This window comes from Cladophialophora bantiana (assembly GCF_000835475.1).
Source record: "Cladophialophora bantiana CBS 173.52 unplaced genomic scaffold supercont1.3, whole genome shotgun sequence".
Taxonomy (NCBI): Eukaryota; Fungi; Ascomycota; class Eurotiomycetes; order Chaetothyriales; family Herpotrichiellaceae; genus Cladophialophora; species Cladophialophora bantiana.
The window spans coordinates 2,289,352-2,311,278 of NW_015971577.1; the positions used below are offsets into that span (position 1 = coordinate 2,289,352).

At 51.1% G+C, this 21,927-nt stretch overlaps 10 protein-coding genes across 10 annotated transcripts; 5 read left to right on the forward strand and 5 right to left on the reverse strand.

Annotated features, from left to right (window-relative positions):
- Positions 1-469: 469 nt before the first annotated feature.
- On the forward strand, positions 470-1,557 carry Z519_02726 (uncharacterized protein; the record flags this gene model as incomplete). The annotated part of the gene is made up of 3 exons (XM_016760482.1): positions 470-525; positions 602-863; positions 1,027-1,557. 3 exons carry the CDS (start codon positions 470-472, stop codon positions 1,555-1,557), a joined length of 849 nt encoding a protein of 282 aa, XP_016624003.1.
- Positions 1,558-2,186: 629 nt separating this feature from the next.
- Z519_02727 (uncharacterized protein) lies at positions 2,187-3,563 on the reverse strand (the record flags this gene model as incomplete). The annotated part of the gene is made up of 3 exons (XM_016760483.1): positions 2,187-2,847; positions 2,898-3,279; positions 3,371-3,563. The coding sequence occupies 3 exons, from the start codon at positions 3,561-3,563 to the stop codon at positions 2,187-2,189; spliced, it is 1,236 nt and encodes a 411-aa protein (XP_016624004.1).
- Positions 3,564-3,772: 209 nt separating this feature from the next.
- On the reverse strand, positions 3,773-5,331 carry Z519_02728 (uncharacterized protein; the record flags this gene model as incomplete). The annotated part of the gene is made up of 2 exons (XM_016760484.1): positions 3,773-4,063; positions 4,120-5,331. 2 exons carry the CDS (start codon positions 5,329-5,331, stop codon positions 3,773-3,775), a joined length of 1,503 nt encoding a protein of 500 aa, XP_016624005.1.
- Positions 5,332-7,204: 1,873 nt separating this feature from the next.
- On the forward strand, positions 7,205-8,246 carry Z519_02729 (uncharacterized protein; the record flags this gene model as incomplete). The annotated part of the gene is made up of 3 exons (XM_016760485.1): positions 7,205-7,402; positions 7,466-7,936; positions 7,998-8,246. The coding sequence occupies 3 exons, from the start codon at positions 7,205-7,207 to the stop codon at positions 8,244-8,246; spliced, it is 918 nt and encodes a 305-aa protein (XP_016624006.1).
- A 114-nt stretch (positions 8,247-8,360) lies between these two features.
- On the reverse strand, positions 8,361-9,599 carry Z519_02730 (uncharacterized protein; the record flags this gene model as incomplete). The annotated part of the gene is made up of 4 exons (XM_016760486.1): positions 8,361-8,804; positions 8,870-8,954; positions 9,014-9,272; positions 9,326-9,599. 4 exons carry the CDS (start codon positions 9,597-9,599, stop codon positions 8,361-8,363), a joined length of 1,062 nt encoding a protein of 353 aa, XP_016624007.1.
- A 568-nt stretch (positions 9,600-10,167) lies between these two features.
- On the forward strand, positions 10,168-12,108 carry Z519_02731 (uncharacterized protein; the record flags this gene model as incomplete). The annotated part of the gene is made up of 1 exon (XM_016760487.1): positions 10,168-12,108. One exon carries the CDS (start codon positions 10,168-10,170, stop codon positions 12,106-12,108), a length of 1,941 nt encoding a protein of 646 aa, XP_016624008.1.
- A 747-nt stretch (positions 12,109-12,855) lies between these two features.
- Z519_02732 (uncharacterized protein) lies at positions 12,856-14,912 on the forward strand (the record flags this gene model as incomplete). Its single annotated transcript, XM_016760488.1, has 4 exons — positions 12,856-12,984; positions 13,034-13,116; positions 13,165-13,336; positions 13,434-14,912. The coding sequence occupies 4 exons, from the start codon at positions 12,856-12,858 to the stop codon at positions 14,910-14,912; spliced, it is 1,863 nt and encodes a 620-aa protein (XP_016624009.1).
- Positions 14,913-16,278: 1,366 nt separating this feature from the next.
- Z519_02733 (uncharacterized protein) lies at positions 16,279-16,524 on the reverse strand (the record flags this gene model as incomplete). The annotated part of the gene is made up of 1 exon (XM_016760489.1): positions 16,279-16,524. The coding sequence occupies one exon, from the start codon at positions 16,522-16,524 to the stop codon at positions 16,279-16,281; it is 246 nt and encodes an 81-aa protein (XP_016624010.1).
- An 865-nt stretch (positions 16,525-17,389) lies between these two features.
- Positions 17,390-19,242, forward strand: Z519_02734 (uncharacterized protein; the record flags this gene model as incomplete). The annotated part of the gene is made up of 2 exons (XM_016760490.1): positions 17,390-17,395; positions 17,449-19,242. The coding sequence occupies 2 exons, from the start codon at positions 17,390-17,392 to the stop codon at positions 19,240-19,242; spliced, it is 1,800 nt and encodes a 599-aa protein (XP_016624011.1).
- Positions 19,243-19,672: 430 nt separating this feature from the next.
- Z519_02735 (uncharacterized protein) lies at positions 19,673-21,114 on the reverse strand (the record flags this gene model as incomplete). Its single annotated transcript, XM_016760491.1, has 2 exons — positions 19,673-20,113; positions 20,194-21,114. The coding sequence occupies 2 exons, from the start codon at positions 21,112-21,114 to the stop codon at positions 19,673-19,675; spliced, it is 1,362 nt and encodes a 453-aa protein (XP_016624012.1).
- Positions 21,115-21,927: the final 813 nt, after the last annotated feature.

The following is a 21,927-nucleotide window of genomic DNA, read 5'->3' on the forward strand; positions in this document are numbered from 1 at the left end:
GAAACTGGGTATGGCAGGATCCCTGCCACTATAAATGGTTTGAACGCCCACAGACTTCAATGATTCAGACCGCGTCGCAACAGAAGAGGAGAGACATATCAGACAGACTAGAAGAGACAGGCCGACAAGTAGTCTCACTTTCTGGGGATCTCAATCGGGCGCCGCCGAGGGCTATGCTCATCGACTAGCCAAAGAATTGTACCAGAGGTTGCGATTCCAAAGCCTCATGGCCGACCTGTCGCGGACTACCACCCGGAAAGCATGCCCAATATCCCTTCCACCAAATCTGCGATATTCCTGGTATCGGCGTACGGTGATGGAGACCCAAGTGACAATGCGTGAGAGGTTTTTCGATAGCTGAAGTGTTTGTTGCAAATAAACGCACTGGAAACGGTACGCTTCGCCGCGTTTGGATTAAATAGCAACTACAAGCATTACAACAAGGTTTTTGAAGAGGAGGACAATCACAATGGCTCCCCAGGGCGTGCCTTTGCTCTTGCATGCCGGCAAAACTGATGAAGGCCGGTCAATGACCGAGGAAGACTGTATGGCTTGGAAAGAGAACTTGGTTCTATTTCTGACAACTCATAATTGGTTACAGAGAGTATGCCGGCAAGTACCAGGCGACGATTGACGTGTCAAGCGATCCGGTTCCACAAGAAGGTAAAGTCGAAAACGGCTATCCCCAGCACAGGGTCCAGAAACGTGGATTTGTCTCTGCTATTGCACCCTTCCGAATGCTAGCCAGTCGGTCTCTGATCACGAAGGAGTCACACGAGGGAGACTGCATTTACATGGATGTAGAGCTTTCAGGTCAACCTGAAATCAAACACAAGGGTGGAGACCATATTGCCATTTGGCCTGTGAGTCCAAGAGATGAGGTGATCGACTCTTGCAAATGCTCGATATCAAGAAAGCTGATCAAAGGATTACAATGAATTGAGGTAACCGCGGAGGACCAACGTTTTGGCGCTCTTTGAACACTATCTGGACGTTTGTGCTGCCATTCTATGTCAATTTATGTAGATCCTGGTCGACTTTGCAGTGTCAGATGTCGTCAAAATTGTTCTCAGTGAGATTGAAAAAGACAAAGCCGCAGAGAACGCTTTCTTGGCTAGCACTCGCCTCGCATTTACCCGGATTCTGGCTTATATGTCCACCCTGAATCCAAATATCAATTGGTTATCTCTTCCACTGAGCTTTGTGATCGAATCCATTCCAACAATGTCGCCGCGATGTTATTCCATCTCAAATTCGAACATCACATCACCGAAGCAGGTTTCGATCACAGTATCTGTTAAGCCAACGCAACTGGCATTGAAGCCAGAGACTGCGATTTTTGGACTGACGACCCTGTATTTGGCCTTGGTCGGTACTTCACCATGTCAAGATCCCGGGGCAATTCAGAAGCAGAGCCCTCTGCAGACGATACAGGCCCAGATTAGGCGGTCGAATTTTAAACTACCAACGGCATTCACCGTACCTCTGGTGCTGGTTGCTGCGGGCACGGGGATTGCCCATATGCCCGCGTTTATTCTCGAGCGAGCAAGCAAATGAAAGTGGACCTGCCGACGCAGTCTCGTGAATGTTATTTAGATTAACAGAAGATTCTCAAGCTGAGGGGATAATCGTGGGACTTGTTCCGTGCTGGGATAGATTTCGCTGGGGGCTGGTATGTCTTGAAAAAGGGGTCTCAGCCTTACCAGGCGCTGAGCATTTCGCTCCGCAGAACGGACCACAATTAACTTTGGCGTGACGGCCTTGATTTGAACCGCACAAGATCTCCCAACACTTCAATGATCGAATTGTCCTCGTCAGTGGCCTCTCAACTCTCGGCTGGTTTCGTTTCACCAAAAATTCCAGAAAATTGTGTTCAATCCCATACTGATTGAATTCTGTATACTCAGATGAATAGCGGGTTGATGAGCCAGCCCTGTACATAAGCGGCGTGCGACACAAGTCTACAAAACTTCCGGCATCAATTAATATACACAAGTGCGAGTCGCTAGATTGCACAAAACAGGTCTAAGCGGCTCCCTTCCAATCGATAAGCAACGTGCCTGAAACCCACCCCTTCACGAACAAGCAGGAGGTCTAATTACAAAACATACAGTCCGGTGAGTTGATGTCCTCGTAAGGTAGAGAGAGTGCAAATCGTGTGAAAGGGGTTCGCAAAGCAGTAGGCATCAAGTGAGGCCGATGACCTCTATAGGCCCACGTCTCGTCCGCACAAATTTGGGTGCAGGCTGTGCGTCTGTCATCATCATCTTTGAGACCTCCTCTTCGTCTGAATCGGCTGGAGCAGCTCTCTTCGAGCCAGTGGCAGGAGGACGATTGACATCAGCCGCAAGTAAAGGTGGTCTCTCCAGGGCCACAAGCTTCGCCGCTTCGACAGCGAGGATCGGTGCGGGCACTGTCTCTTCAACATAAAGATGAAAGGAAGGGGCACTCGCAAGCTCCGCGATCATCTTCTTAGCCTCTGCTTTCCTTTGCTTCCAGCTGCCGTGCACGGTCTCAGCTTTGCTCTTATTCTTGGTAATCTGCAGTACATTGGGATTCGGGTTCCGGAGGGTCGTCACAGTGTAGTTTTTGCCAGCGTTATCTGTGTAATAGGTATGCACGTGATGACGCCGAGCTTTGCCCATGGGAAATTGGCCAACTCTATGAGCGGGATCGGCGAGGAAGTCATTGACCCGTGAACAATCAGAGCATGTGGGACGGCAACCACCCTTCGGCTGAGACCAGTGGAATTCGGTGATGGGCTCGGTGCCAACACGGCCGAGGATAAAGAGTAGAAGCATGGCAGTCACGAGCTTCTTATCCTCTTCGGATGCTTCATTGCAGTCTCTATTTAGCCTCATATGCTCGACCTGCTGTCGAGGACCAATTTCACGAACGGCAGGAGCGCATGATCACAAGTAGCGCGGTCAGCGGTGGTAACGGTCGTGCGCATACGACCTTTCGTCTCTGCTTCAGTGAGGACGCCAAGAGAAATTGTACGTTCGAGCAAGATTGCAAGGTCATGTCCATCTAGAAGATGGCCCGCAGCTGGTGTGGGTGATACTGCTCGAGGTGGGTCTTGGTTGATGCTTTGAACTGCATTAGTGCTAGGTGAAGGAGTCTTTGGGGGTGGCTCGAACGCAAATGTCTCCCAGATGTCAGCGTATACTCTCATGCAAATAAGCACACGTGCCTCGCGAGATAGCTTAGAAGACACAGAATCCCGTTCTTTGGATCCTATGCTGTCAATCTCCCTCGGAAAGCTGTTGGCGAAAGTGACTTTGCAGGAAGTGCCGCACATCAGCAATGTTGGTAACACACTTGTAATTGTGAGTAAGCTGAACTGAATTGCGCATCGCTGAGAACTTACTTCTCTCAGTATCCTTCCCCTCCCATATTGTAACGACATTGGCGAGACTTATGGCATCTGCTTTTGACATCTTCAAAGTCCCTGTGGTGTCCTCTGCAGATTGAATCAGAATCTGCTTTGACCAGGCTTTGAATTCGGCGATATCCGCAATTTCGGGCGTCGATGTAGATTGAATGCCATCAACAAGTGACATCAGGGCGTCATGCCTCTCGTTCAGTGTCTTCGCCAGACATAGGGCGTACTTCACCCTCGACTATGGTCAGCGCTGGTCAAAGATGATGTGGCTAAGGAGACGTCTGCTTCTACTACCTTTCTTTGACAGTCTCAGACTTGACAGCGCCGGCCATTGTCTGCCAAGAAACCGAAATACATCAGCAGTGACGGGCGTGGAAGCATCTTGGATTATCTTGTCGTACAGATCCAGTCTCTCGCATTGCAACGCGGTTGCAAGAACTTTGTTAGTGAGTGCGATCCTATGCTCCTCTCTTCAGGTGATTCCCAGATCCAGCGGGAGCGGTATTTATCCATATTTACAATCACGACGTCACAAAGGTCTCTCAGGTCGCGTTGGACAGCCTCGTCAGTTTCGGGGGCTTGACGTAATTGCGAAATCCAAGAACTCACATGCTCGTATCGTTTGTCGCATCGATACAAGAAATCGATCTTCTTTAGTGGTGGAACAATCACGACAACCTGAGCATCGTTAGCACTAAGTGAAAGGCTTGTAATCGTTAGACAAATATACCTACCGTATCACGATACCAGAAAGTGGCGGTACAGCCTTCATTACCAATATACCCTGAATACTCCTCGTCATCCATTTCCTCTTCATCGTAAGCCTCAGAACCGATAATCATCTCCTCGTTGACATCGACTTCCAACCTTGATCTCTGATCGTCGATCCGTGTACCGTCCAAATCAACCACGTACGTCAAAGAGATGTCTCGGGAGATCTCTGATTCGTCCTCCCGCTCATCCGACATTTTGATCTCCTTCTCCATACTTGCAAGATAGACTCCAAAGCCGAGGTCGTCCGTCACTTGCTTCAAGAACTGCAATTGGCCGATATCTGCTTCCTTCAGCAGGTCGGCGCGAAGACTGGCTTGGGTGTACTGATGTTCCAATCGATATATCAGGAAACTTGGAAACTTAGAGTTAGGTTCCTGTTCCCCGTCTTCGTACTTCGTCAACGCTGAAACCAGGTCTTCTTTGTAGTCGAAAGGCGTGTGAGATATGTCTAGTCGGTCGTGGTCCACACGTAGGCGAATGAGATTGTAGGTCAGGAGAAGACGGTACACGGACACAACAGGCTTCACCTCATGAAGCACGTCAGCGTTCCAAGCAGCGTACGAAATGTCGAGTCCTGAGTTAGGCGCAGTCTTGATCGATTTCGTCTCGCCGTTGAAGGTCGCAATGAGCTCACCACCCTTGTGGGGGGACTGAAGGCAAATAGCCAGCGTCCCGAACATCCCAGGAGCTTTTTCGCTGTCCTTATGAGGTTTGAAGAAGGCTCCCTCCTCGTACAAGAGCGTCTTGTACAGCTGGGCGAATACGTTCTTCACATCGCAATCAATGAAGAGCTCGCCATGAACCTTGCTGGCGATGTCGCTAACTATTTGATCCCATTTCGAGTTATAAATAGCGAACTGAGAGGGGTTGAGTTGCCAGGATTTCCGAAACAGTGTGTCAACAATCGTTTGTGAGCCCTTGCCGAATGAGCTTTGCGTGGACTTTGAGATGATGGCTTCGGCGCCATCTTTTGAAAGGGGCAAACGAATGGGACCATGGTCGATCAAGAAGAGCCCTGGATCTTCGGCGTCTTTGGCGACACCGCAACAAGCAAACGAGTTCGGTCTGTGGATTTCCGAAAGGACACTGTATATTTCATCTTTGACTTCGTCTAGTAAATGAATGTTGCCCAGTTCCTCCGCCACACGCCTGGCTATGGAAGACGGGAACATTCTATCGAGGGTGGCAGACATCCCTGAGCTCACGGACCCTCTGGCAGTCAGCGAGCCACAATTGCCACTCTAAGATCAACCTGCTATGGACATATCAATGAACGATTGCAGGGTACGGAGTAGAAGTTGAGCAACTACTACGAGGCCCAGACGCAACTCACAATTGTCGCCCCCTGATCCTCCTTTAGCGCGGTCCACTACCTCGTTGACTGACGCACCAAGGCTGCTTAAAGGTAATTTAACCTTGAAAGGAAGGTTAACCGACTAGGTTGCAGCATTTCTAAGCCACCTTGCCCAGCGAGCCAGCTTGCCTCAGAAGAATCGCTGTACTGGGCTGCCCCAGTTACTCCACGAGCCATATTTTTCTTTTTGAGTACTTCGTACTACATCCTCTGTGAAAAATTAATTACTATTGGACATCTCTTCCTACATCACGAAGCGACGCAACGGCTTTGTCCTACTTAGCAAAATCATCGGCATACCAAGTTCGGAAGGGGGTCCAGGCCAAGTTCACGATTCACCACTTATTTAGTACCTTGACCGTTGTGCAGCGCATGCTGATCTCAAACTAGAATATAAAGAAGTAGATGGGCAGTGGTGTCAAACACACGGACTTGAGGTTGCGGTCAAGGTGGTCCTTCCATGAGAAATGGCCCTGCCTGCCGAAAAGCAATTTGCTCGAAGTCGGCGCATATTGAATATTCTAGTTGCTAACTCCAAATCCTCTACCCAAAGGACGACATCATACTGCAAAGGCTCCACCGTCCCTTTCAGCGCGCCTGGCAATGCGAAAAACACTGACTGAGTTACCGCCAGTGTCTGGGAGGTAGACGTTCGCACCGAATGGATTTTTCCTCAGACAACAGACTAGCCCTGGAAGATTGACTTCCACAAAGGAGACTTGTTAGTCTTTCACAACGTGACGTGATTCCACTCCCAAGATTCATGTAAAGTGGATGTGAGAACAGTCAAACGTGATTTCCAGACACTCAAACCCTTGGTGAACTTGCAATATGACAAAGCCACTTGGTCGTATCCCAGACACTGGGATGGGCCGCCAGCGAACCAACTGGTGTTCATACATCATTTGTACTTCGGAGCTTCCAATCTAACAATGATCTGATATCGGAGGTTGGATCGAATGTTGATCCTGGTAATTTTGAGACACAGCCGTACTCTGACCATAGCCAATGGAAGCGGGCTTTTGCACACAGTATTCCATGGCCAGAAGACGATAAGCATCAGAACTCATTTGTCACAAATATTGCCCTTCGCACTGTCTCTTCTGGTATATGTACGGGAAATCCAACTGTGGGTGATACGCAAGTTTGCACGAAGAATATCTTACAAGAGACTGACCCGATGCTGTCATCCAGCCGTAGTCCTCATCCATGGTTATAGTAAGCGTTCAAAACTTATCGAGGACAAATCGGCTTCGGAAACAAGCACGGGGTTGCGCTGACAGAGATATTAATGTACAGTGTCATCGTCGAGCTCGGAATAATCCCCATTCCGTTCCCTATACCCCGTGCATACCCGTATTACTCACCTGTCACTCGTTAGGTGCTGATTACTACCTAGGTATTTCAACCCCCGAACAGCACTCGGAACATTCCGTCGCCCCCTCAAAGCTAATGTTGCCCCAAGAAAACGGTCCAAAACGGGCAACGCCATACTTCCGCATTGAGATTCTAATCTTCACGAATAAGACATATCTGTCATCCGGCATTCCCTATTTCGCCGTCGCCTGTTTGCGCTTTGTTCTCCTGCGGATGGTGAAAAACCTCATATAAAGAGAGGTACAGCGTGCGTGCTTGTTGCTTGTTCCTATGCTTCGGCTTGTGCTTGTGCTAAGGTTCTGGATTTGGCGACGATGGCGCCCGCAAATGCTTCACCAGACGATCTAACTATCGAGAACCTAACGCCCCATGTCATCAAACTTGGGTCGAATATCAACGACGAACGGCTGAAGTTCGTGTTTGCAAAGCTAATACAGTACTCGCACGACTTTGTCCGGGACACGAAACTGACCACTGGCGAATGGGAAGCGGCGTGGCAATATCTCACAGAGGTCTGGACCCGCGTACTCCGTGTTCTAGTCTGCTCGGTTCAGTACCGACTGAGTTGTTCATAGGTCGGCCAGTTTTGCACCCCGGACCGGCAGGAGATGATCCTCCTCTCCGATGTCCTGGGTATCTCCGCACTGGTCGACGCAATCAACAATCCCACTGCCCCTCGGGCCACAGAGTCGTCTGTTCTCGGACCGTTCCACAATGAAGCCCACGAATTCGAGAATGGGCAATCAATCGCGTCAAAGGGAGCTATTGGGGAGCCAATGCTCATCCGCGGAACTGTCTCTGACACCGACGGAAATCCCCTGTTGGGAGTCTCAGTGGATGTGTGGGAGACGAATGGAAACGGCTTTTACGATATGCAAGACCCCGAAAAGGACGAACCGGATTGTCGGGGTATCTTTCACACGGATGCAGCAGGCCGGTTTGCGCTGGTCGGCGTAAGGGCGGTCGATTATCCAATTCCGTACGATGGACCGGTGGGAGTTCTGCTGCGACTGCTGAACAGATCGAATGTGCGGCCGGCTCATGTGGTACGTCTTTCACTTTTCCCCGAGAACGTATATTGTGCTGATTCCACTTGTGACGCGAAAGCATTTCGTGCTTCAACACCCGGACTGTGTACAACTTACCACGGCATTGTACTCCAATGACAGCACAAATGTAGCGCTGGACCCGGTCTTCGGGGTCAAGAAGAGTTTGATCAAGCAGTTTGGATGGTCGGAAAATGTCGAGCTGGCGGAGAAGTTCGGGATAGAGAAGCTCGAGAGGGTCGACGCTCAAGGTAACAAAACAGTCGGGTTCTGGACATTGGAGCATGATTTCGTTTTGGTGAGGAAATAGGTACGTCGATAACCGCTGTCAGTTCACGGGAGGGGAGCGCATTTCATTGACCCATAAGGTGGAAAGAGCCAAGCGAGATGACATAAAATTCCAGAATCCTGGATAAGATGGCCGTCAAGGCCATTCTGTCTCCTCCGTGAGATAAACGAACTTCTCACCACTGACCTTCCCCTCTCTCATTTGCTGCATTCCTTCGTGGACACCAAGGAGACCACCAGGCTCCACACGCTGCGGATGCGGTTTCCACTTTCCTTTATGCCAGAGCTTTTCAGCGACTCGAGCGAAATAAGTGCCAAAGGCTAAATGGTCTGGTTGTGCCTCATAGAGTTCTCCTTCATAGATGAATGGCTCCCCAGAAAGGCTGTAGCCAAGAAAGGATTCTGACCGGACGTTTGGATGGGGGCAGTCAATTCCCAAGACATTGCAATACACTCCTCCGGCGTCTCCGAATGCTTCTGCACAGATTCGTGCCGTAGCTTCCGTGGCGACTGCATCGAACACCGTCTTCAACTTGCCATTTGTGGCTGCATTGATCTGTCTACCGACATTGGGAACATGCTGGAGACGACAAATCTTGTCAGAGTGCTGTGTCGCACGAGGAATAGTATGGCGGTTGGACTCACGTAGTCATAGGCCTGACTGGCGCCCAAAGCCTTCACCATCTCAAAATGCTTTGGGGAGCAGGAAGTTATGACAGTCAGACCCGAGCTTGAAAACTCGAATAAGTACCAACGCCAGAAGTATATGTCGATTAGGAAATCACTCACAGCCTTGCGAATTGAATTGCAAGTGTCCCAGTTGCCGTGCTTCCTCCGTATATGAGAATCGTCTCGGCGCCGTTGTCACGGCCTTTATCTGGAGGAGGAAGCTCCAGGATTTTGTACAACCCGAAGCCCACGGTCCCAACGCCAACACCGACGGTACATGCCGCTTCATAGCTCACCCCTTCCGGAATGTGCATTTGAAGATACCCCTTCACGGCGATGTACCTTGCAAAAGCCCCACTTTCCAGGTTGAAGTCATTGGCTGTAGGGCGGTAAGAATCACACGAAATTTCATTGTGTAGGTCGTGTACGCACCTCCGTGGCCAAATCCAGCCACACGATCCCCCTTTTTGAACCTGTCTTTCACGTCCTTACCGACTTCTTCAACGACCCCAGAATAGTCACATCCAACAATCGTTCCGGGCTCTCCAACAGCGTCCAGACTTGTCCAGTCAGTGGGGTTTAGCGCGATGGCTATGGTTCGAACCAAAATATAGTCGGCTTCCAACTTTGGGACAGGGATGGGCTTCAGAACCGCGCGACCGGTTCCTTCCCTGACTAGACCAAAGTTCTGCACCGACAGAGGCATGATTCACAGCAGATAGCCTTCCTATTCTGGCCTCTGGTGTGTGGTTGAGAGTCGAATGGTTCTCGACTGGGGGATATCGATAATTTGTATCATTGCGTGAAGACGCACGCATGCGAACCTTTATCCACGATTTTGCATCTGTGAATTAAGGCGCCATCTTGGCTAGAGCAAGAGAAACCTGGCTTAGATTATCTCATCTGAAGCTGTCATACAAGCGCGACATTTTGAAGGGAAGAATTCAAACTCCGGAAAAGTTGGGCTTTGTGATTAGCGAGGCTGGCCCGGATCCGAGCCTTACGGCGGAGATGAACGGGCGTCGGTGAAGATTTCACTTTCATGGAACCTCGTCCGGGTTCCCAACCAACTTGAATGAAAGCTCCGGGACGAATGAGGTGGGAGCTGATCCCACAGCGACACGACCACCACCCTTTTCTCTCGGAGCCTCGCTATTCATCCCGGCCATTAACGCCCAACCCGCATTGTCTAATCATTGATACCACGCCCGTAATGCTGACGCACCCGACCTCAGGTTCTGTGTATTTCACCACATCTCTTCGATCTCAGCAGCATGGAAAGGACAAATTCCAGGAGACGCAAAGTTGGAGTTTCCAAGGTAGGCGACTCTCGCAATACGATTCCTTCAGCACCACCGGCATTAGCGAGGACAGCCAGGGACGAATTTTCGGCCCCCATTGAGGCGCCATCCTGGGACTTCAAGACGGCTGGATACTTCTCTGGCATGTTGATGTTTCTTCTTCTGTCGACGCTGCTTCTCGGTCAATTTGGTAGTGACTCATCGCTGCTTCGAGCCGTCAAGAATATACTTTGGAGATCCGACCTACGGAATCACGAACAGCCCCTTGGAGACATCGCTGTAAAACTACACCCTGACGCCCATGTCAGGCGCCCGCCAACAACATTGACCTTTAATTGGGAGATCACCAAGGGGTTTCGATATCCAGACGGCGTTCGCAAAGAGGTGTACCTCATCAACGGTCAATTTCCAGGAGAGACAATCGAAGCTCGATCGGGCGATCGGATTGTTGTTAATGTCACCAACCTTCTGATTGACGAGGGCCTCGCCATACATTGGCATGGATTAAGAATGAAAGGTGCGAACGATATGGACGGCGCCGTCGGCTTGACTCAGGACCCGATCCCGAGAGGTCAAAGCTACTTGTACAATTTCACCATCGGGGAGGAAGAATCCGGCACGTTCTGGTATCATGGTCACGAAAAGACACAGCGAGATGATGGTCTGTATGGCGGTCTCGTTGTACATCGACCACTACACCAGCTCAACGAGAAAGAGACATACCACTATGACGAGGAAATTCTACTACTGATAGGTGACTGGTACCATCGGCCAAGCACTGAAGTTCTCCGTTGGTACATGAACTCGAGATCCTTTGGCAATGAGCCGGTACCAGACTCTTTAGTTGTCAACGGCAAGGGCGACTTTTCCTGCGATATGGCGGTTCCTGCAAGACCTGTCGACTGCATCCCGTCAATTGAAAGAACAGATCTCCCTTTACTACGTGTCGAAAGTATCAAGCGCTACCGTCTACGCTTGGTCAATACAGGCTCCTTAACTGGTTTCTCAATCAAGATGGACAACGCCAGCTTGTCGCCTTTCCAGGTCGACGCTGGTCACGAAATCACAAAGATCGGAGCTCGAGGCGTCGGCATTGTCTACCCGGGAGAGCGCGTGGATGCAATACTGCAGACTGGTCTATCCGACACTCAATGTCATCTCAAAATCGAGATGGACGATGAGAATTTCAAGTACCCAAATCCGGCCCTCAATCCCTTACAGACCTTCCCTGTCAAAATAGGATCCGATTCTGCCTCCAAAAGACAGGTGCTTCGACCGGAGCTCAAGTACTATAACCTCCAGGCAGCCTTGCCAAACCACAGTTCCCCGATTGCATGGTCAGATGAGCCGTTGAAGTTTGTCCTCTATACGACGACACTGAAGCTGGCAAGACATCATAATATTCCCATGGGATTCATCAACCATACCAGTTGGTCACCCCAGTCGCCTCCGTTGATATCTCTGGCTCGAGAACAGTATGACCAGAACCAGCTTTCCCCTCACATTCCATTTTCCGAGGACGACGGCGCTGCCATTGCTGGCGATGCCGGTGGATGGGTTGAGGTTGTCATCAACAATCTTGACGATGGCGGCCATCCATTCCATCTGCACGGTCACTCATTTTATGTTGTGTCCGTGTTCCCACCTCCTATTCCCTGGAGCAGTGAGAAGCCCTCGTTTACAGCGGGTGGCTCTGCCATGTACAACTACGATCCGTTCGCTAGTCCACCATCAGAGTCGCCAGCAGGTCCGTACAATTTAGTGAACCCTGTCATGAAGGACACGGTCTTCGTTCCACAAAGAGGCTACGTCGTAATTAGGTTCAGGGCCGATAACAAGGGTACCTGGATGATGCATTGTCATGTTGGATGGCACTTGGGAAGTGGAATGGCTATGAGTTGGGAAGTTAGTTGATGTGTTCGCCGCTTGGCTCTCTTGTTGTTGTATCGGACCACCTGAGGGCTTTGAGTGGCATTTTTTAACCATATCGGCATCAGTCACCAAGTCGACCTCAATCCTTTCACTCCACCCATGCCAAAACAACCTTGACAGTACACCGTTACATACCCAACGGCTGCCAGTTTGGCAAAGACGCGTTTGCCGGATGTACCCACCAATTGGTTGCTGTCTCAAAGGATTCAAGTCGGCCTCCTTTTGCTGCAAAGCGGCCGGAAGAAGCTCTTTGCGTGGATGTCCGCTTAGTTGGGCAAGCGAATAATGCTCGGCGGCGCCACAACGTGTTTGCAAACCTGGCAATTTAGACGCCGACGACTCTGCAATCCTGCCCGAGAGCAGATCCTGGGTTCCACGACTTGTTTCTATCGTCACATCGTGCACCTGTCAACTCAGTCCGGCTGCTACTTAAGGTGACCTCGGTATGAAGTCCGCAGCCTCGTCTTTAATCCACATCGTACCGCAAGCGGTAGTTGAGACCACCACGTGCACGAGAGGGACATGCAAGCTTTCCAATTCAGTCCCCTTGATAGGCTATTACAGTTCTGATTGTGGACAAACCAAACGGTGTACAGGGTATTGGACCAGCTAAACGTCACGGAGGACGATAGGAGAATGAACGCTATATAGCATCTCCCCCCCGACATCGCTGAGCGGTCTGGTGATGGATGGGGCTCGAGTGTTCCATTAGCGACGAAAACAGCCACCATGCGGTCGCCCTCCAGCTTGTATTCTGTGCTTACCGCTGGCTTCCTAGTAAGCGGCGTGTACGCAGATTCTCTGGCCAGCATCAATCATGTTGTTCTATTCATGCAGGAGAATCGAGCCTTCGATCATGTACGGGAAAAGGCACAGGTTGACAAGAGTTGTGCTAATACTACAGCAGTACTTTGGCACCATGGCTGGTGTTCGAGGCTTCTCCGATCCCAACGTCCAGATCAACCCCGACGGCAAGTCTGTGTTTTATCAGTAAGTAAATTGGTGTCTGTGACGATGGGCTTTATCTGAGAGGTCTAGGAAATTGAACAAAACCCTGTCCACAAAGTCTGACTACCTACTCCCATTCTACCTGAACGAATTGGGTGGCCACTGGTTAAACGCTACCCAATGCATGGACGCAGGATCCAATGGGTATGAGGAGAACCACTTAGCCTACAATTTCGGTCTCAACGATCATTGGGCCCTCAATGTGAGTTTGATATCCTGAGACTGCGGCTGGACAATACTTCCATTCATCTGTTCCCGTTATTGGTTCCTCCTACTGACATTTATCTCCTCAACACTAGAACACGCCGTGGAGCTGGGGATACTACAAGAAGAGTGATCTTCCTGTTCAATTTGCCCTCGCTGAAGGGTGGACAATTGGTGACATGTACCAAGAAAGCGTGATAGCTTCAACCAACCCGAATCGTGTGACCTGGGTGAGTGGATCCATCGCGGTTCCCGGATCGCCGCAAACGGCCAACGAAGGCGGTGTGTACATCGACAACAATGAGGTGCCCGGCTGTGAAGCGCCGGGACTGAACTGCTATCCGCTGTCTTGGACCACCACGCCCGAGATTTACCAGAAAGCTGGTGTCACCTGGCAAGTTTATCAGGATCTCGATAACTTCGATGACAATCCCCTTGCTTGGTTCAAACAATATCAAACTGCGAAGAACGGCACGGCCCTCCACAAGCGCGGAATGTCCTACGTTGGTCTAGATGCTTTCTACGAACAGGCTGCGAATGGCACTCTGCCCATGATTTCCTACATTATCGGTCCCACTGAACTCTCGGAGCACCCGCCTTACTCCCCTCACGACGGTGCATGGCTCCAACAGCAAGTGGTCAACGCCGTCACACAGGGTAAGAATTGGAACAGCACCGCTTTGATCATTAGCTATGATGAGACTGGCGGTTGGGGAGACCACGTCCTTCCTTACCACGCACCCAATGGAACGGCAGGTGAATGGTTCGAAGACCCGTACGATATGTTCGGCTACACTTTTTCAGGACCTGGCTTCCGTCTTCCTTTCTATATCATCTCACCCTGGACACGCGGCGGGAACGTCTTCACTGAGAAATGCGACCACAACTCCCAGATCATGTTCCTGGAAAAATGGCTGGCGGCCAAGGGCTATAACAACGTAGTAACAAACCAAATGCCCGCCTGGCGGCGGGCCCATATGTCCGACTTGACGGCGGCATTCGATTTCACCAACCCGAACACGTCGATCCCCGCGATCCCCCTGGCAAAGGTCCCACACAAGGACAGTAAGGGAGTTTGGGACGGCTCATCATACTGCGAGTCGCAGTATGCCGTCCAGCGACCCCCTGTGCCTTACGGCAACCAAACCGAAGAAACCTCTCTGGTATCTGAAAAGGGGTTTAAATCAGTGCGCGGCTATCTGACAGAGGGCCGGTATCTCACCTTCGAATCATCGGGCTATGCACTTTCCAACCCCGGCGGCCAAGCTACGCAATTCACCGCAACAAAAGCAACGGCGTCTCATTCCGCACCAGCTCAACGCTGGGTAATCCACGAGACAGCCACGGATAGCAGACTGTACACAATCAGCAGCGCAGTGGATGGGCGGTACATGGGCGCGAACATGGAGTTGGTGAACAAGACCATGGCTGCGGTGCACAGTATTCCTTACCTTGGCGGTGGACACGGATACAACTTGATAAATAACCATGGGGAGTACTTGACGATTAACGCCATGGGCAAGCCAGCGGTGGGCTCATCTGGGGCGTCCTTTTTAATTTATAGCGTCACTTAGCCAGCTAGAGGCAGAGGTCCAGTAAACATGGTGGCGGTGCAGGTCCTAGCCGATGAATTAGCTAAACTGCTGTCAAAAGTCATCCGAGATCATCTGAGCTAGCAGGGTTATTCGCAATGTAAAATCAGGTTAGGGTACGAAGCAGAGTGAAAAGGAGTGCTTTTGTGGACTTGCGAAGGTCGGGGCCTCGTGAGGCCCTGTGAGGCTGAGCGAACTACTCTACGCGAAGTAGTGGCCGTTGCTTTGGCGGGCATGTCCTTCTTCCCGACCACCCACCACTTCATTAGGCCTTCCCCTTGCGACCCTCAGAAACTGTGAAGCCGGCACGCTGGCTCTAGCACCCTCGCCGCTCAGAGCCGCGTGGGGGCACACTATCCTCACATGTCTATTTGCTGTAGTTCAAAGCTTGACTCATTGTCCCGCCCATGGTTACGGGTTCAAAAGTTTGAGCACCAACTAGGTAATTAATGAGGAACCGGACGAGGGGCTTCTAACATTCCGAATGCTGGGTTTGTCTGTCAGGCAAATTTCTCGGGGACATGGTAAAAAAAATAGAGGTGGAGGACTGTAATTAAGCAATCGGCTGGCTGCTCCCGAAAGCTTGTTTTGTTGCTTGAGTCCTCAGCACCAGCTTCGTCCACCACCGGAACGCAACGCTGAAAGGGACAGCATCAACATTTCCTTCCTCGATTTCCCAAGTGTTGCCTTCTACCGAATTCAGGTTGAGTGTGATGCCATGTCACTATCTACCATAGATTGGCCAGCAGATATGCAACTGCGAGGACAGCGGCGCTGGTGTTTGTGCTGCAGATGGCGACGCTGAAGCACTGCTCATAAGACCAGCCGCGGCGGGTGCAGTCGCTGCGGTGATTAGTTGGCCATTGCTGTACGTGGTCTGTTATACGAGATCAGTCCCAGGATTCATCCGCCCGTTCGAAAAAGCCGACTCACGCCGCATATTGAAAAAAAAGCTATATCGGTCAACACCGAACTGCGTTCGAAACAGCTGACCAAAACATCGTACAAGCACACCGAGGCAAGTGAATGAAGGTCGCTTGAACAGGCACAGCTCAAGAATGAGGATGCTGTGGCTGAGGGATCAAGGTCAAAGCATGCCGACTCTGCTGCCGACCATATCGCGCAGGACGTGGTATAGTATGAACAAAATCCATTTGTATCCGGAACTGGAACTGTCATGGTTGGGTTGCTAAGGACAGGAGTGGTGGGCGTGAGGGTGATATAATTATCGCGCCAATCATGCCAATTAATTAGCAAAGTACTGGCATAGTAGTCGAATTGGTCGTTGTGGTAGCAGAGACGGAATTCGCTTTCGCAACTTTGTGGCTTCCTCAGTCCACCTTCTGAGTCAAGAATGAACGTTCACCGACTCCACGATCTTATTGAGAACGGCCTGCTTACAGAAACACTTCTCAATAGCGGCTGTGGCCTTTGGGTCGGTGAAACATGAGCTTTCTGTCGCTGCAAGTTCGTCGCACGCTGTCAACGATGTGATACCAGCCTGCGTTTGACAGCCGTAAGGACCGACTTCCTGACCTCGGACAATAGCAATAGTGGAGGCGACAATGATTGTGGTTGCATGGATGAAGATCATGATGAGACGCTTTGATTCAAGGGGCAACTTATGAGGGACCGTACAGTTTTCGAGGAAGCAGGAAGGCTGGGGGAAATGGATCTCTGGGAGGGATATCGGCGTTCTTGTGCTCAGGAATCACTGCCAAAAGCAGCTCCTGCAAGAATGCATCTCTCGATCGGTCGCTGACCAGTTTTGGCAGGGACTGCTGTTCGACACCAGAGACCGTTCACGTCGAGAATAATCCTGCTGCGGTTTGCCGATTTATCCTCGCCGCCAGCGTATCTGCCTAGTGGATGAGCACTAGCCAAGCATTCCCACCCGAGAACAGCAGAGATTGGCCATATCGAGGAAGAAGGCCACCACCACGGCCCTATTTCTTTCTCCACAACCGCTCCAGACTCGAAGCTGAACCTGGAAACATCTGCAAGCCACAGCTCGCTAGACTGTTCCTTAGATTCTTTTTGTTAAATCCGGGAAAGCCTAGCGGTGATGCTTTCCCTTTGCGGCGGAGCTGAACAAAAGACTTGTGTGGCCCCAGAGTCGGGGTGTAGTCTATTTTGTATTTCAGCCTGATGCTAACCTGGACGAATTGGTCGCATTGAATAAGTCGCCAGCAGCTTCCCGAATTTAACAATGCTAAGCGAAATGCTTGAGCACCCGCCTCGACCTCGTACAGAGATCAGTGCTCCACTAGTGGTCGACATTCTCCTGCCTCACTGTGCAAAACTACTGGGTAGAAATTCTGTGAACCTCCTCTTTATCCACCACAAACATCACAGAGGCCTTTCCAGCTCGTCAAATATGGAGAAAAATTCAAAGGTCAAATCTCGTGTTACTGCTCTCACGAGGCCCGACCGCAGGCTGGGCAGCAACCGATCCCAGGATGAAAGTGCGCCAACAGGGGATGGCAAAACAATGTGGAATGACTGAAAGTCGTGGAAGATCAAGCAAACGACATTGCTGCTTTTCTTGACCCTTACAATCTTGCTCATCGGCGGCATCGTCGCCTTGATTGTGGTATGTAGCGTCAACCATGGCCTTGCACCTGTCGAGAATGCCTCCAGAACAGTTGCCGGAGTCGACTGGAGGCTCAGCCTGACATGGAAAACCCTACCGTCGTTTCTCTTCCAGATATATGGAATGTGCGTTGCGGCCATAGTTGATGCATTTGGATTCAGACAGCCATTTACTGAGCTGGCTCGGGATGGAGGAGCCATTGCCAGAAAGAGCATTGCATTGGATTACCAGTCCTTCTTTCCCGGCCAACGAGAGTACGAAGTGTTTCGCAACGGACATTGGCATCTCGGTATTGGTTTCGTAGTGTCGCAGACACTTCGTGTAGCTCTCAGTCCTCTCGCGGCACACATGCTGGTCGAGCAAACCCACAGAAATCATCAAAGCCCGTCATTGTTGCAGGACTCTGCCTTTTCCTCGACGACCAGCCTCAATGGATCGATTGACTGGGATCTTTCGACTATAATAGGAGCTGCATCATCAACGCTGGTATACGGTGGCAGCTATCCAAGGTGGTCCAACGGGCAACACGTTTTCCTCAACTTCTCTTCGCCCAATTTACCTGGCGGCAATATCTCACAGCCAAAAGTCGTGGCCACGACACAACCCTATTTTGCGAAGCTTGAATGTCAAACTGTGTCGGATGTCTGCGATCGCATGATTCGCATCACGGATCCTGACAGTCTTGATGGGAATGGTGGCACATGGTGGCTGAATGGCACCAATCGCGGTTGCTACTGGAGCACGAACCTTCAAATCTCCAATGGCTTCACAACATACTTGCAAACCTCTTTAAAGGTGACTTGCGGGGCACACCGCGACTCACTTTTCAGTGGCCGTATGATCGTTGTCGGTGCTACCAATGTAAACTTCAGCAAGACCGTGCCAACCGTTATCACCTGTATACCAACGTACTGGAACGCGCAGGCACGCATCAGCATGAATCTCGACCAGGACTCCCGAAACTCAATTCTCGGCTTTGAGCTGAATGAGACGAAAGAGCTCCGGCCTCAATTTTGGGATTCTTTTGAGTATGAACTGAACCAAGTCAAGTCAATCGACACAACCCTCACAGGGGGCACATGCGCAGCATCGGCCACTGACTTCGGGAGGGTAGTCCTGGACAATGCTCGCCTCATCAACAATGCGGACGCGATGAAGGAGGAGAGCCTCACGAGCTCTTCACAGCAGGTCTTTGCAACAGTGTACCCGCTTCTGGTAAACGACTTCATGATACGGCCGAACGAGAGATCCGTCGACATTACTGGCAATTTGACCTTCACTACGAATCGACTGTTTGTCTACAACATTTCTGCTTCCATCATTCTTGGATTGTTGGTCTGTGTTGCCATATTGCTCGTTATGATCTGCAGGTATACAGAGGGGCATGATTCAATGCTTCTCGAGGAGCTCATTGGGATCATCGGTTATGCGGGAATATTGGTGGACAGTGTGGTAAACAAGATCGCGACAGCCATCCGTGGCGGAGCAAATTACCAAGGAAAGACCACAGGGGATGCCATGAAAGTCCTCGATACTCGTGATGGGACAGTTCCGTCGTCTTTCGCGACGTATGAGGAGGATCAGGCGGCGACTCGCATTGCACTGCAATCGAGGGTTTCCGAGATTGAATTCATCGAAAAGTATTTCCTGTCAAATGTGGGTGGTAATGCTCAGCGACCACTGGATATCAGTCAACCGCAACCTCGAAATGTCGACTAAGTGCCGCAACCAGAACAAGCTATCGATCGACCACCGCTCCAGGATGGCAACGAGCCAGAACCTCAAACCGTCCATCATCCTGGGCCCCGGGCTGTCCATCAAAGGCAATTGGATGATGCCAATCAAACAGAAGTGCAGGATCACAATCAAACACAGGCGCAATCTGCTCATGAGCGACAATCACAACATCCTGATGAAGTACAGCAGCAGAATCTCCGGTCAAAACTACAAGATGCAGCTAAATAGTAGAGAATACATGTAAAGTGGGAAATTCATCTTCCACGTGGCTTAAATTTGGATCTTGGGTGTGACTTGGGAATGGGGATGAGGCTCCAGTCGCTTGAACTGCTAGGCAGTCACCACACATGAGGAATTTGCGAGTACTGAGTATGATCCGAAGTTTCTTAATGGCAACAACAATAGTAATGATCTACTTCCACTGTTTCAAGCGCGTGGCAACTTCTAGCATACCTGCCGGCCACCACTGGTGCTGGACCAAAGATGTACCCAAGAACCCGGAACCGTATCTGGCAATTAGGCCTTGGAGTGCCACGAACGGAAAATCGCCTACCCACCACTCCTCATTCTCCATCAGGAGCATCAAGACCAGCCAATGGGCGTAGACGTCCAGGGCCAGAACTTCGGCGGTCGTAAGCTCGCGGTCATCATCTGCAGATGCGTTCTCTGGTGTTCGGGGATCGAGAAGGGGAAGAAGCAGGTCGACATAGGTCTGGGGGGCGCCGGAGAAGAAGGCCAAGAACGATCTGGCCAGTGGCTCCGTGTGCGTGGGCCGTGGGCGCCGCAGGATGAAGTTTCGCAGCCAACCAGGCGCCTGCGCTAGGAGACTGTCGGGAGCAACAGAGAACTTTGGCTGGCGTTCCATAGTTAGCAGCCATACTTGTCCCCCCGATGGGGCAGGTAGAATGATAAAGGGGGGAGAAAGAAGCTTACATAGGTCACACATTCCGACGAAATCTCGATACTCTGGGAGTCCGAGAACGTACTGGTCATTACACCGTTCAGGATCTCGTAGGCGTCGAATGTCGAGGCTGTGTTCTCATCCTCTTGAGACGTGGCAAGGGCTCTCTCGATCCTGAATCGGAGGTGCGACAGAGCCTGGTGAAATGTCGCGGCCAGAAAGGGAAACATGGTGTGGGAGCGCTCGGGGATGGTTGTGAAGTCCGGGTAATCCACAACCTGGGATGAAAACATGGTGTCCCATGGCGTTTGGGACTTTGGACTTCTGCTTTCTGCTCGGGTCGAATTTAACGCGACAATGGTTGTTCGTATACCTCTCAGTAACAAGATCGTATCCCGAGGTGTAAGAAGGTTGGTGTCCTGCAATAATCCCTTGGCGAGGAGCACCCGGTGCTGAATGTGTTGAAATGCAAGTGCAAACGGTACCAGCATCAGCGCACTGGCTAGTAAAGGCTGGGTATCCGACTCCTTTGGGTGTGATGTCATGGTCCGCATCTGTTCGAGAGCCAGAGTATGATGCTGCAAGCCAAGGTCTAGGATTTGACGGACTCTTTCGGGGTCGGCGCTTCCGTTGGAGATGGTATCGCGGCACAGACAGGCAGCAGACAGGGCCAGGACAGAGTGCGAAACGAGGTCGCTCTCGAGCGCCAGTTTAGCTATTCCGACCTGTAAGACGAGCCGCTCTTTTTGCCAGCGTGGCGCGGCTTTGCACGTATGGTTGAGAAAATGGAGGTAGAGGTCTGCGTCTGTGACGTTGAGGACGACAGTGTCGTTCCCAGCTGGAGTCAAGACACCGGTAGGCATGAGAGACCCCGAGAACGGCCGTCTGGGCCGTTCTGATTGAGTGCTGCGTGGTCTAGGTGGCGATAGAGTCGAAGATGAAATAGAAGACATTGACGAAACACCCAATTCGCTTGATCCAGAGGAACGCTGCTCTGCTGTATAGACGCACGTTCTCAAGCTCGTCTCGCAGAGCGTACAGGAAGGCCGCTTCTCGTCACACTGCCGCTATTTAGTTGGCATATCCGATATGGCAGTCGGTGATGTCCTCACTCACTTTTTTCCTCCGTTGCTTGCATGTTGTGCAGCCGTTTCGAGATTTTGCATGTGATCTCCTCGACCGGAACCCCGGCGGGAAGGAGTAGGTCGGTGATGACGACGACGATGATGATGAGCCTTGGTCCATGGTCTGTTGGGACGGATTTGTCTGAATGATTGCTGGTAGCTCAAGAAAAGTTGTTGGTATATGTCTCTCCAGTCTTCAACTTCCCGTGTTCTCAGGGGCATCTCACGCCCGCGCGCTTTACTGGGTAATGGAGTCAGACAAGTTCATGAGACTCTGATGCCGGGGTACTCCCTCGAAGGGCGTTAGAACTCAAGGACCCTGACTTTTGTTAATACCCATCGTTCCAGAGCCCATCTTAGTCATCTACAAGGAGGTAGAAGCTGCGCTCAGATGGGACTCTCGCTCTTCTAGATGATTGGCCACAACGATCGGCTGACACACAGTAGCCCCGTTGCGATTGGCCTTGGCAATAGGGCGGACAGCCTTGGCTGAAGTCATCGGGCTTCGGATCCGACGGGGCAGGTTGGGTGGCCTCGTGGCTGAGTATCACTAGCCTCGTTATGGTTAGGTGAGCAAGGCTGAGGCGGGTCCTGGACCCTGCCCCGCCGATTTCGCTAAATGTCAATTTGGAATTTTCTCCA